This window comes from Octopus sinensis, linkage group LG6 (genome assembly GCF_006345805.1).
Source record: "Octopus sinensis linkage group LG6, ASM634580v1, whole genome shotgun sequence".
Classification (NCBI taxonomy): Eukaryota; Metazoa; Mollusca; class Cephalopoda; order Octopoda; family Octopodidae; genus Octopus; species Octopus sinensis.
The window spans coordinates 3,155,188-3,169,160 of record NC_043002.1 but is presented as its reverse complement, the minus strand read 5'-3'; the positions used below and the strand labels follow the sequence as shown (position 1 = coordinate 3,169,160).

Here is a 13,973-nt window from a genome sequence, read left to right as displayed (position 1 = left end):
CGTGACTAATTAATTTACAAGAATATAACAACTTTTATTGAAAACAGCTTCATTCTTTATTTCTAAAAAGGTTTTCAAATTTTGAAATTAAACAATAAATTAACCGAGTTGATTCCTTCCTACTGAATTTTCGACCGAAAATCTTTACGAAGGGATCATTTTCCCGCTAAAACCCTCTTCATAATATCCCGGATGTCATAGTGACGCATGCGCAAAGAGGTCATTAATAGACGTTCAAATAGGCAAGGAGTGATATACCTTCCAGGTATGTATGACTTGATTGTTTAGCCACAATTACCCACTGATTCACCTTTTTCCATTAATTAACTCATTTACCTGTTCTAATTAATAATCCACAAAAGAATAAACCAAACCAACGCCGTTTGTTTGGAAGGAATAAATTTTTCAAAATGGCGCCTTAGCTGTCAACAATTCTGTTGGAACTGCCAGAGCTTCTCTCTTCATTGTCTCTCTCCACCCAAAACGCGTTTTCCGTCCACCTTTTGCCCACTCTTTCTTGCTCCACTCCCATCATGTGTAACCCGCTCGCCGTGCACCGACCCTTGCGCTTTCGTTTCCCTTTAGTCTAATGAAAAAAAGAGAAGCGACCAAGACCCAGCCTCCCCGTTTCGAGGTGGGGAGGTGGACGAAAGCGTGGCTACGCTCAATAATAACTGCACACAACATTGCCGAGATGCGACCAGACTCACTTTGATTTACCGCCGATTTAATAAACTTTTTTTCACTATTTAACTCATTAAAACCCATGCCCACACACTCTTCTTTAATTCCACACCATCTTTTCGTTCCATTCCTATTTTCCCCCCAAAAAAACTTTCCATTAAATTTCGGTGGAAGCGAGAAACATTTTCATTTCTGCTTAGATTTATTTTAAGATCCAACAATGAACCGGCTTCGAAGATGAAGTATGTCAAAGCCAGTCGTCATCTCGCTGCGATCGTCTGGTTTCTTGCGCCTTCTTCTTGTAAATCCCATCTCAAACTGTTTTATTTATAATTTCACAAATCCCTCTTTTCTATATACTTTAATCGTTTTAATATCTCCCATTCTATTCTCCCCCATTCCAACCTATTCGCTTCCCCTTTTTCAACTTAGTTCCACTTTACTAAATTGGGACAAACTTTTAAATCTCCAATTAAGTGCAAATCGCTGTATACAAATAGCAAAAAATACATGATTTAAATCTGATTTCAATTTTGGCGATTAATCAATGTTTTCTGGCTGAAATTATTGCCTTTGCCTCATGTTTTAAATGATAAAAAAACCACCAAAAACTGTGCCTCCTTATTTACACCATGTGCTTCTTGTGAGGAGCGGTTAATGTTTAAAGTTTGAACGTTAATTTTGTTTCTACATTTTTTTTCATCTTTTCTAGCTTGGATTTGCGTTCATTCAACAATAGTGGACCTCTGACTGTTGCCAATTGTAGACTTTTGCGCCTTCCGACCATAACATGAGTGTTGATAACCTCGCAGTCAAACAAAGAGATGTACTTACTTTTAGGTTTTCTTTATTGATGATGATGATAATGATGGAGATAAAGTGACACCTCCTTAAAATCAGGGTCATTTTTTCTCTCCTTGTACCCTTAAAAATCTACTTTTAAAATTTCAAAAAAAAAAAAAAAAAACTTCCATAATAGACCAAAAGAAAAAAAGAACAAAAAAAAACTAGGCAAATTTTAATTAAATCCTTCCCCCCCTCCTTTTATTTTCAAGGAAGAAATTTTTGCCGAAATTCTTGAAACTTGGCTATTTTTCTTTCTTTCCTTTTTTTTCTTTTTTTCCTTTGGCGGTAGTTGAAGGTTTTCCAATCTCTGCTTCGTATGTTTCGCTGAATATTCTTCTCATTAATAATTATCCATTTATCTCCTTTGCTAATCGAAGGAAGTTGATTAGTTTGGTTGGCTCCGTAATTACAACAGTTGCTATTTACAGTTGTGCATCGGAGCGGACACCATTCCGTTCCTTCCGTGTCTCTAGACAAAAAAAGTTCCTCTTGGTATGCGATCTTTTCGAAAGCAGCGAAGAAGAGGAATCGGAACAGAAATCTGGTGTTCTTGGATTTTCAAAGTTGTTGCATGATTGATATTAGAATGGATAATTATGGAGAGATTTCGGAACCATTCTTGCTGGTCATGCATTTGTGTTTGGATCTAATCGAAGCTTTAAGTTCCAGAGAAAAGTAGCTTTAGAATTTCTGCTTATTTTCAAGTGTATCGTTGCGAAGATGTTGCGAGAATGTTGGATATTTGTTGAGTGGAATCATTTTCTTTTCTTTGGTTATTTAATAACATGAATTTTTTTTTTAGAAATACTTTCTGGAAATCTTGATATAAATAATAGCTTTTTGTTAAAAATATGAATGTATGTTGATTGGAATGGTCAGAGTTCTGACTCGATTTTCGTTTCGAAAAATTGTATAATTTGTCTAAGATTAATATCGTACAAGAGAAGCTAAAATTAATGAAATTTCAGGTTCTTCGTATCTTTTCGCGGCAACTAATTATTTCTCATTAGAAAGTTGATTAAATTATAAATCCAGTGTATAATCCAAGATATTGTTGATAACACCGTTGTGTTTAAATGTGTAATTTAGCAATCTAATAATTAATCCTGTTGATGAGTAGTAGTATTACGGTGAGAAGAGTTGATGTGTTTGGAACTTTTTCATTCTCCTTCGATTTCCTCCAACCTTGTTTTGGTTGCTGTTATTTATTATAGTGATTATTTATTTTTACTGTTTGAAAGGCCAATAGAACTTCGGTGGGACTTCTAAAGCGGTATTTCTGTGAAAAATATCTTGTAGATGACAAGCTATCTGCTAAGATAATCCCTATGTTAAGTGTATAGGTTTGTGTGTGAGTTTATGTCTACTTTATGGAGTATCTAAGGTTTTAACGATACCAATTCTTTATCGATGTTTGTACAAAATGTAATTTCCTTTGAGATTGTGTATACATGCCATATTTTTTTTATTAGTTTATATTTTGACATTTAATTGAATAATTGTATCAAAGAGGGGCAATAACTCAGCAAGTAAACCTTGTTTTTTCCGCATTAAATTAATGAGGAATAATGAATGAATGGGGGGGGGGGGGGAAACCGACTCCACACAGATATTTCCAGGTTGGGTTTAGATAATTTTTGTATTAATTTGTTTGCCTAGTTTTGCGTCAGTTGTATTGTAATATATAATAAGTTGATTTTCTTCCCCTCTTTCCTCTCACTATATATCCATCTCTGTATACTTTCAGGGATCCTCTTTATTTTGCATATTAAAGTCACTTCAGATAATTGTTTTTACACTTTTAAATATTGCATTCAGGAAAGATAACCATGAAAGCTAATTTTCACTAATCGGATACTAATAAATTTTACTCTTAAATTATTCAGAGCATTTTTACTACAAAATTTTAATTTATAAAGTTTATAATTAAAATAATTACATTTTATTGTATATTTCTATTTTGAATTTTATAAGAATTTAAAGCAGCGTGTATTTTGTATTGCAGGCCAAGCCGGAAGTCATGGCGTTAGAAAAGAAGCCAGGTACCACCCAAGTATGTATTGGTTTTAATGAACCCAATATCGATATAATTGTCATTTTATTTTATTTGTTTGGTAAAATTGAATTTTAGTCTTTTTTTGTTTAACTATTCAACAATTTATCAGTGCTTCAAATGTTTTTGCAGCCCAAAATTGGGAAGAAAAGTAAAAAAGAATTTGAAGATCCTCAAGAAGAGGAAGAATTGGGTGAAGAGGAATATACTGTTGAAAAAGTGGTTGATTCTCGAATGAGAGGAGGTCGACGTGAATATTTACTGAAATGGAAAGGATATCCAGAGTAAGAATTGATTCTAGTTTGAAATTTGGTTCGAATACGAACGGAGGCGGTGGGAAAAAAAAATTATTTTTTTTCTTTTCTTACAAAAGCAGCCAAGGTATCCAAATTTTTTTTTTCTTTTTAGCTCTGAAAACACCTGGGAACCCGAAGCTAATTTAGATTGTCCGGATCTAATAGCAGAATATGAAGAAAAGCAAAAAAAGAAACTTGCAGAAAAAGAAAAGAAACGGAAACAAAACGGAGAAGACGAAAGTTCTACTAAAAAGAAAAAGAAAATCGCAGAAGTGAGATCAACAGTAGGTATTTTGGGTTTATTTTTGAAACGTTTCTGTGACCGGTTAAAGCTTTTAATATTCAGCATTTAAGCAAAGGTTCATAGTGAAATGTGCTAATAGTTTTGATTTATCCATCATTCTGTCCACACTATTGGACCCAGCAGAGTTGAATTGTTGATATTTGCAAGAATATAAACAGGTAAGATTTCATGAATTTTCTTCTGCTATTTTGCATTTTCCTCAATTTTCACAACGGCATAATCATTTTAGGGATATTTAATTGGGTTTCTTTTTCTTTTCCAGTTGATGTGAATACACTTGAACAAATGTATTTCTGGAATTTTTTGAGTTAGGGTTAATTTTACCTTTATGTTAACTGATTTTTGTTCAATAAAAATTGTTAGTAACACGCACTAATTTTCTTACATTATGTAATCATTCATGAAATAAGTAAATTTTACCATTATATTCAACATATTAACACTTTCAGGTAAGTGGTTGTTTTTTTTTTTAAACCCCCACATCGTTTATTTCTGCAACTGATAGTGTTTTTGAAATCCTATTGAGTGTAGTTTTGTTTTATTCTTATATTTTTTTTATTAATGTTTATTATTCATGGCTTTGCATTCAATTTATCCACTTTCGAAGGGAAATAGATACTAGAAAAACTTTCCTAATGCTGGTACAGAGATAGCAGTAATATAGTTATGATCTTTTCAAGGAATCTGTAAAATTTAACAAATATAATTTTCAAATTTTGTAATGAACTTTCAACAAAAGCAGTTTCTGTTGTAATTAGTGAATTGCTTAGACATTTCTTAGTCTCTGATTTGGTATTATTATGAAATATTTGTTGAATCCCTTCAATTAGTTACAGCCAACTCTGGGTCATATACTGTTTAAAAATGGTAGAACTTGGTCTGCTAGGAATTTAGTCTGAGGGGCTAATTTATTTGTAGACAGCTTTTTATGTCTGTTGGTTTACTTAATTATTGGGAAAATATATAATTACAACTTGTCGAAGATGCAATGGCCAGAAATTGTAAATTTTCATTGAGAAGATGTTTGATTATTAGCAAATTACTTTTGGATGTTAATGAAATGCAAAATAGAATTTCTTTTCTAATGAAATTTTTTTATTTTTTAAATCAGGAAGAAGACAATAAACCCAGAGGTTTTGACCGTGGTCTGCAACCCGAAAGAATAATTGGAGCAACAGATAGCAGTGGGGAATTGATGTTTTTAATGAAATGGTAGGTTGAAATTTTGTTGGCTTCACATTTTTGTTTTATGTAGTTTTTGTGGAATTTTCAGAATGGTTAAAAGTAGTTAGACTTAATCGTTTAGCATTCAGATTACTTGGTCAAATGTTTTGAGTCAATCTTGTATCATCTCCTAGCTTTAAGATTTTGATAATGTGATTCAGTTTCAGAATGCAAGGTATAAGGGCAGAACTGATTGGTTTGAGTGTAAAACGGAATATTTTGGCTGGATATGACCAGTTTAAATGTTAAAGAGTTAGTGTTACAACATTATTCAGAGTTCATTATTTCATCATCATTTAACGTCTGTTGTCCATGCTGGCATGAGTTGGACAGCTTGACCAGGGCTGGTAAGCTGAGGGGCTGCCCTAGACTGCAGTCTGATTTGGCATGGTTTCTATGGTTGGATGCCCTTCCTAATGCCAACTACTCCAATAGTGTAACGGGGGATTTTATGTGCCACTGGCACGACACCAGTATTTGCCACAACTATGATTTTGCTTGGCTTGATGGGTCTTCAACTCAAGTTCTGAATATTGACAAAGGACCGAGACCTTTGAAGCCCAACACTTGAAAGGTATTTTTATGTGCCACCAGCATGGGTGCCAGTCACATGACGTCGGCATCAGCCATGACTGCAGTTTCACTTGGCTTCATGGGTCTTCTCAAGCATAGCATCACCAAAGGTCTCGGTCACTAATCATTGCTTCTGTGTGGCCCAACATTTGAAGATTATTTAAGACAAAACCCCATCTTTCAAGCAATGAAAGTATCTGAATGAGATTGTAGTTTTAATTTGTGATTCTTAAATGATGTCTTTTGGCTTGCATGACATTTTGTCAAGTGTAAGTAATTTGGAAGAAGGCCCAAATGTGATAATTGAAAGATGAAAAGGCCATAACGAAATTTATTAGTTCTATTAAGAAAACCACTCAAAACAAAAAAAAAAAGGTCACCTTTTATTTTGTATTATATGTGAGGTAATGAAAGGAAGATATGCAGTGTGGTTTAGTTTCATTCTAAGTTGAAAGTGCCTGGCAAATAATCCTACAGTTTTTTTAAGGAAAGTTCTTTGATATAATCCCATTCTCTGAGGACTGAATTTTAACTCTGGTGAGCTGTCGGACCGAGATCTAAGGTGAATTGGAAATGATAAAAGAGATCCTTTTTTTTTTTTTAGCCTTTTTCTTGGGTATTTTTCAAGATTTTGAATTTTTTTGCCCTATTTTATCAATGTAAAGTATTTTACGATAATGTATGACTAATCAATTACATAGATGAGAATTGTTGACTTAATGCCTCGGTTATTAGATAAGAAGCAGCCTGATGAGATTCGTACAGGAGAAAGGCTTCTTGACAACTTGGGAAACCTCATTGGTTCATCACCATTGGCAGGGGTTGGATGGTTTGACAGGAGCTGAAGACATGGTTTCTACAGCTGGATGCACTTCCTAACCCCAACCACTTTACAGTGTGGGGACTGGGTGCTTTTTACATGACCCTGGCATCTGAGAGCAGGATATAGAGGACATGCCTATGTTTATGGGCATCCCTGATTTTACTTAGATGGGTGTACAGCAGAAGTGGGCCAATGTTCAATGATCGTTTATCACCACTGTGACCCTTGTTTTTCCTAGGTCTTCAACATGTTCTCTCCACAATTAGAGATTGGTGCTTCTTGATGCAGCTGTCCTTATATGCATCACATACCTATTCCAGCACAATCTCCTTGTTTGCGCACTGCATCTGATGCTTGGTGTACCCTGATTCTCTCTCAAGTCACATAAACTCAGTTGTATGCACATCCTGAGATACATTGCTGGCTTCTTCACTTATTTTGAACCATCGCATATCAATATTAAATTATACAATATCATCACATATGTAATTCTCTAATACTATTCCCAAAGCTAAAATGTTTTTTTTGTTGATACTAGCATTGACTAGCTCGTAATGTGAAATAATGGAGTGATTGATGTCCAGTTTTTAGGGTCTACATACATACACACGTTCCAGATATTGATAATTTTCCCTCTGTTACTGTCTATTCATGTAGTGAAATAATAATGAAAAGAAAGTCTTGTAAAATTTGTTCAAAGTAAACTCAACAGAAGGTGTTGAATATTTAGGAGGAGGCATTTCAACTGCAAATTATCAGTTATTTTCAATTGAATGTCTATAAAACAATAAGAAATTGAAGTAATTCTTCGATTTCAGAGCTAATAACAGAAGATAGAAGTGCCATTTCTTTTACTGGTTTCAGTGATTGGACTGCAAGGGCACTACTCTTTAGGGTTTCATCACCATTTGTTGAATTCATAGGTTATGGGACAAATCGCTTTAGCCTGAAAATGTTGTGGTATTTTGTGTGAGTTCCATTGTCAGCTTTGGCATAGCTTCTTCTACTTCCTAATGGCTGGCTGCTTTATAGTGTCTACTGGCACCTGTGACAGTGGCACGAGTGAGGTGACAACTTGTAAGACCAATCCTTCAACTGAATTGGGCTTCAGTATTGAAGAATGTGTCAAGTGATTGAAAAGTTGAAGTATGATAGCGAAAAGTTGTCTTCATCAACGAGATGTAATTGGGAAGAGAATGGCCGATAGCGAATGTGTGAAGCTTTCTCTGCCTTTGTTTGTCCGCTTTTATATTCATCTCACTGTTGTAGCCTTTCAGTCTTACTTCACGGTTTCTTATTGCAGATGGGTAACGTTTTTGGTTTTAATTTTTACTTTCTCATTTATTGATTGCTTTAAAACAAATACACTTTCACATGATTTAGATTTTAAAACGATCAAGATCTTAGTCTGATTTCAGACAATGGGGACATATCTCCTTTGTTTATTGATGATGTGCATATTTGAAATAGTAAGGGGTTTCTCTGTAAATCTGTGGTGGATTTTCATCTCAAAACTAATTCTTGTTTACTTTTGAAATTAATTTAAATCTCACCCTGCAAATTATTAGCCAATATTATGCTGAGATATGTTGTGTAAAAGTATTGTGCACATTACTGAACTTCCAATTTGAGTGCCTCTACACATAACAGGTGCACCACGTTTGCAGATTCTTCAAAACGGTTGAAGAATCTGCAAAAATTAATTAATCCAGATTGGACAGAGTGGTTGTAAAGCTGTGTTTGTAGTGATTTTGAGAAATCCAGTTTGGCATTGATAGAATTAAGACAAATTCTAGCAATAATTCTTCAGCATTCAAATTATTCTGTCCAATGAAATCCTGCATTATCTGATAGCTTTGAGATGTTGATGGATGTGATTGCATGTTTTAAGAATAACATTATCAGGAAGGTGTGAGAGGCTGGATCTGGCTGCTTTGAGCATAATGCAGGGAGAATGATTGGCCATATATGGCTAGTTTAAATGCTAAAGGGTTAAGAAAGGTTGTGTGGTTAGAAATGGAAGGCAGTTTGTAGGAGATGGTGGAAGAATTCATAAAATGGGGGTCAGAGAGCTCCCTCCCGAAAGGGCTGGTTGGTCAGGCAAGCAAACATGGTTGAGTTTTTCAAAAGTACATTAGAAGATTAAAGACCCAACCCTGTTAGACAAACTTGTGTCCAGTAAATGTTTGTGTGGCTCTGGTTGGGGTATTTGGTTCAGGATCATCAGGTTGTGAGTTCCATTCTCAGCAGCAGCATGTTGTCCTTGATCAAAGTTCTTTCACATTGCTCAGGTCCATTCAGCTGGCAAAACTGTACTTGGATTTCAAAGGGCCAACCATCTCACATTGTGTCCTGCTGAATCTTTCTGAGACCTTTTTTTTAAGGATACATATCTGCCTGTGGAGTGTGTATTCACATTCACATTAATTTCACAAACAAGCTGTTCCTTTGGTTGGCTCTACTGGAACCTTAGTTTTCATAACCGGAGTGCCATTTTGAGTTGTCTGTATGTATAATACTCTCCTATTTAGAGAAAGGGGCTTTTCCCTTTTCTGTATTACAAGTTCCTTGACAATCCCACTGGTGTTGGTGACGTGAAAAGAAGCACCCAGTCCACACTCTGTAAAGTGGTTGGCATTAGGAAAGGCATCCGACCACAAAAACCATGTCAAGCTAAATAGTAGAGCATGATGCAGCCCCATGGTTTAACTGACCTGGTCAAACTGTCCAATCTAGGCCAGCATTGAAAATGTATGTTAAATGACTCAGTATCCAGTCTACACTGTGTGAAGTGATTGGTGTTTGGAAGGGCATCGAGCTGTAAAAAGGGTGCCAAAACAGACCCAGAAGTCTGTTCCAGTCTTCTTCTGCCTGGCCAACCCATGCAAGCATGAAAGATGGATGATAAATAGACAAATGGATGTAAGTGCTTGTGTCACCTTGCCATGATAGTTGTGACTGGCTGCTTCTATCATTCAAGGAGTGTCATTTCCATTCTAATATCCTGCAAGAACATGTCTGGCAATGGGGAAGTACTGCTTTGCTTGGAAACGTGTATGGGTAGGCAATGGGGGTAAAACTCAATCTCAAATAAGAGTGTGTATTGTGTAGGGTTTTAATGCATCACAGCAATAATAAAGAGCAGGAGAAAAACTGTATCTAATGAAAGGTTAGGGTATTCGACTCATGACTAAGGACGTGAGTTCAATTCCTGGTTGTGCGCTGTTCTTGTGCCAGACACTTTATTTCACTTTGCTTCCACTCAGCCGACCAAAATGAGTTGTGTCACATTCTGTATCATGCTAAATCTCCTTGAGAACTATGTGAAGGGTGTGTCTGTGGAGTGCTCAGCCACATGCACACTCGTTTCACGAGCAGACTGTTGTGTTGATCAGATCAACTGGAATCCTTGTAATTGTCGGAGTGACTGTGATGTCTGTCGATGGCCATGGTCGGTTGGTTTTATCCTGTCACATTTCGCACTGCCCCATCCCCTGCAAGAGATACAGAGAGGTAAAAAGAGGTGCAGGATGAGTGTACATACTAGGTTTTGTGGTGGTGGTGATACAATTACCGTAAGAATACATGTAATTTATGGTTGTTTTTCACAATAATAAAATTAAACTTTAGGGGTGCATAAATTACATGAGATCATTTTCAGAATTTTTTAAAGAAATTTTTTGTTGTTGAAAAAGGACGAACAAAAGGTAAACATTTGTTCTGGAAGTTGACTCATTTAATGTCAGAAAAGGTTTTTACAGAAAAAAATAATAAGTTGACTTTTATTTATGCTGGATGATATTTTTCTGTATAAATTTACAAAAAATTTACATTTTGAAGTCTGAGACATTCATGCTAGTAATTATGGTCCAGGCCATATTTTACTTGGTTGAGTAAAGTGTCATCCAAGCTGATGTTAGTTAGTTAGTTAATTTGGCTCAAAAGCAAATAGCAAGGCCATGTAGGGGGACATGGAGTTAAGTACAGGGTGGTGTTCATGTAAAGAGTTCAGGCCACTTGAGGTCAAGGGAGGCTTTGAACAAAGCGGTCGTCGGCATCTTCACCATCTCGTCTGGCAGCTTGTTCCACGGATCCGCAACCCGGACGGAGAAAGCTCCTCTCCTTCGATTGAGATGAAATCGTCGCAGGTAGAGCTTTTTGGAATGACCCCGCAGCCGACGCTCTGGAGCAGGAGTGAAGAACAGCTCTTTCGAGAGGTTACACTTTCCGCTTGTGATGTTGTGGGCGAGAATGAGATCACCACGGCGGCGGCGTTTTTCAAGAGAATAAAGGTCGAGCGTCCTCAGCCTTTCTTCGTAGGACAAATTTTTGAGACCATGAACCATGCGGGTAGCCAGCTTCTGGACTCTTTCGAGATGATGTTGATAATCAAACTTAATTTGCAACACCTGTGCATATTTATCAGCTTAGTTTTTGTTAATAATTCCAGTAATTGTGATTTGATTAGATACAGCAGTATGCTAAAGATAGGCCATAATAATCCCTTGTGGGCAAGAAATGTAAAATAATGCTTGTTATAAACAACACAAACACTTTGTAATTTGATAGCTTTCATTGTGATACCTGTTAAACAGAAATTATTTTTAATGAAAATTTAATAAGTGAAATTATGCTAAATACAACTAAATTGAACCCCACTGCCACATCGGCAATACTGAAAACTTTTGGGTGTGAATTTTACATGAGCAAAAAGCTTTTTTTTTTTTGTTAACCCTTTTGTTAATGTATTTATTTTGAGATGCTCTGTGTTTCTTTCAATTACTTTAAATATAACAGAGAATTTAGTAAAATAACTTAGTTATCATTAATCCTTTAGTGTTCAGAATACTCTGTTAAATGTAATACTTTTTCACTCAAATTGTTTTGAATTAATCATGCATTATGTTATAGCTTTGAGGTTTCAATGATATGATTGTTTATTTTCAGAACGGCATTGTAGGTTAGGAGTGAGAGGCTAGATATTGCCAGTTTGAATATAAAACATGTAGAATATATTGGGCCGGATTTGGCCAGTTTAAACACTAAAGGGTTAAGCTTGTGTTAGGAACATAAATTATGACTAAGGTTTGGTGGAAGATTATAATTCAAAACTTATGAAAGGAAGACATTTGTACTCAGAGACAGAGCCGGTTTCAGCTGAGTTGGTTAAACAATTTTTATCTTGAAAATCACCTATGTAAATTACGAGATTTTTTGTTATGGTACACAAGTGGGAAATTGTTTTTGAAAATTAGTATTAATTTCGACGTCTTGACAGTGTGTGTACAAATACGCACACACACACACATTGTTAGTGGGTATTATTTTATTTTCCTTGTTTTTTTTTTTGTTGTAGGAAAGATAGTGACGAGGCAGATTTGGTACCCGCAAGACAGGCCAATGTCAAGTGCCCACAGATTGTAATTGCTTTCTATGAAGAAAGGCTAACTTGGCATACACACAATGACAATGAAGACGAAGAAAAAGAGGAGAGCAAGTCATGAATTACAAATGATTAAGTTTGTTTCAGCAATTTTTATGTCCACATTTTGTACAGTCAATCATCTTGTGTAGTGTCCTATAACAGTCTGTCTGGGATGTGTGGCAATTTTATTTGGCAGAGAAACTGGTACAAGAGCATGTTTTATTACAAACCACAAAAACAAGATGAGTATTAATAATAGTTCATCTCTCAAAATTCATTGATATTGTCACGCCAACTTCTTTCACCCACTCCCCCCCCCCTTTGCTGTACCATTTTTGGATGAATGCTTTTCATTGTTCTATGGAAATCCCTGCTGATGAAAGTGAATTAGGTCTTGTTTGTGTTTGGGAATGAAATAGGGACATTGCTGCTACTGCTGGGATTAGTTGGTATTCAAAAAAAAAGGAAAAAGAAAAAGAAAAAAAAGCCAATATTACAAAAAAAAAAGCCAGCTTTAAATGCTGATAAATCCAAATTACACAACCTACCCACTTTAACTCCCCAGGAATTTATTGTATTTTACCTTTTTTTACTTCTCTATCTTCATTCAAATATTCTTTTTAAACATTACTTCATTTAAAACCAAATTTCACCTCCTTTATAAATCTCTGCCTCTCTTTTTAGGCAAGGTAAGCAAACTGTTTTTATTATATAAGAATCGTCCACATTTGTAAGCTTGTAACAATGACATGGAACATCAATATTTGACAATTAAACATGAAAGTAATTAAATTGTTAATTATAGGTTTTCAAAGTGGACTTTTTGCAGTCATGTACTTTATTTTTACAAAAAGCTATTGTACTTACAACTTATTAGATTTACTCATTCACAAAAGTTGTATATATCTCCATGTAACATATCTATGCCATTTTTCTTTAGAGACCGTTTCATTGTGATCATGACTCATCTGATTTCATTATCGGTGACATACACTTGATGATTGTACAGTAGACAACTGGTCCAACCAAGTTTGATTGTAATCTGAGCTTGGTGGGGTTTGCTGCAAAGATTGTTAATTTGGTTCAAGTAGTCAATTACGTAATATCTTATAACAAAAGATTGGATTGAGAAGAACTGTATGGGGGTAGGGACATTGTTGTCGTGTTCCCAACTGCTTCTCACTCAACAACACTTTACTTGGATCATCACTAAGGAGGCTACAAGTATATGAATTCTCATTGTCATTAGTACCTTTAAGAATCTCATATTGAAAATTGCTGTTTGTACTGTATTGTTCATTTGTGAAGACTTGCTGGATTAGGATGCTGTATGTAAACTTGCTAATTTCCTTGATTCATTACTTGTATTAGAAAATGGTAGTGCTCCCATGCCTGTGTCTCGTGAAATAAATGGATTTTAATCAAATTCTTTCTCCTTTCCCTTATTTACTTTTTTCTTCTAGCACTTGAAGTACTTGTACCATTATTACAGCCAAAATTTATTTAGTTGCTAAGATGTAAAACCTTATAATATGTTACAATATTAAATATATATTGCAATATTATTATAAAAAAAGGAGGCATTGTTTGGCACCAAGATTGATGTTAAATTTTCATATTAGCAGTGGACTACTTTCCATTTGATTTTCATGTGACTGACTAATCAAAGACAGGTGGAAAATATTTTAACTGCTCAAGTTAAAGCCACTAGTGTGTATGGGCATGGTTTTTATTTTTTTTCCTTT

The 13,973-nt window shown here is 35.3% G+C and overlaps 1 protein-coding gene across 2 annotated transcripts; it reads left to right on the top strand.

The window, feature by feature from the left end:
- Positions 1-109: 109 nt before the first annotated feature.
- On the top strand, positions 110-13,654 carry LOC115212805 (chromobox protein homolog 1). Of its 2 annotated transcripts, XM_029781513.2 has the most exons (7): positions 110-265; positions 1,397-1,510; positions 3,536-3,583; positions 3,716-3,867; positions 3,992-4,163; positions 5,295-5,395; positions 12,160-13,654. In XM_029781513.2, the coding sequence occupies exons 2-7, from the start codon at positions 1,475-1,477 to the stop codon at positions 12,305-12,307; spliced, it is 657 nt and encodes a 218-aa protein (XP_029637373.1). In that variant the 5' UTR covers positions 110-265; positions 1,397-1,474; the 3' UTR covers positions 12,308-13,654. The 2 variants fall into 2 exon arrangements, with proteins under 2 accessions (XP_029637373.1, XP_029637374.1); XM_029781514.2 differs by lacking the exon at positions 1,397-1,510 and having other exon boundaries at positions 205-265.
- Positions 13,655-13,973: the final 319 nt, after the last annotated feature.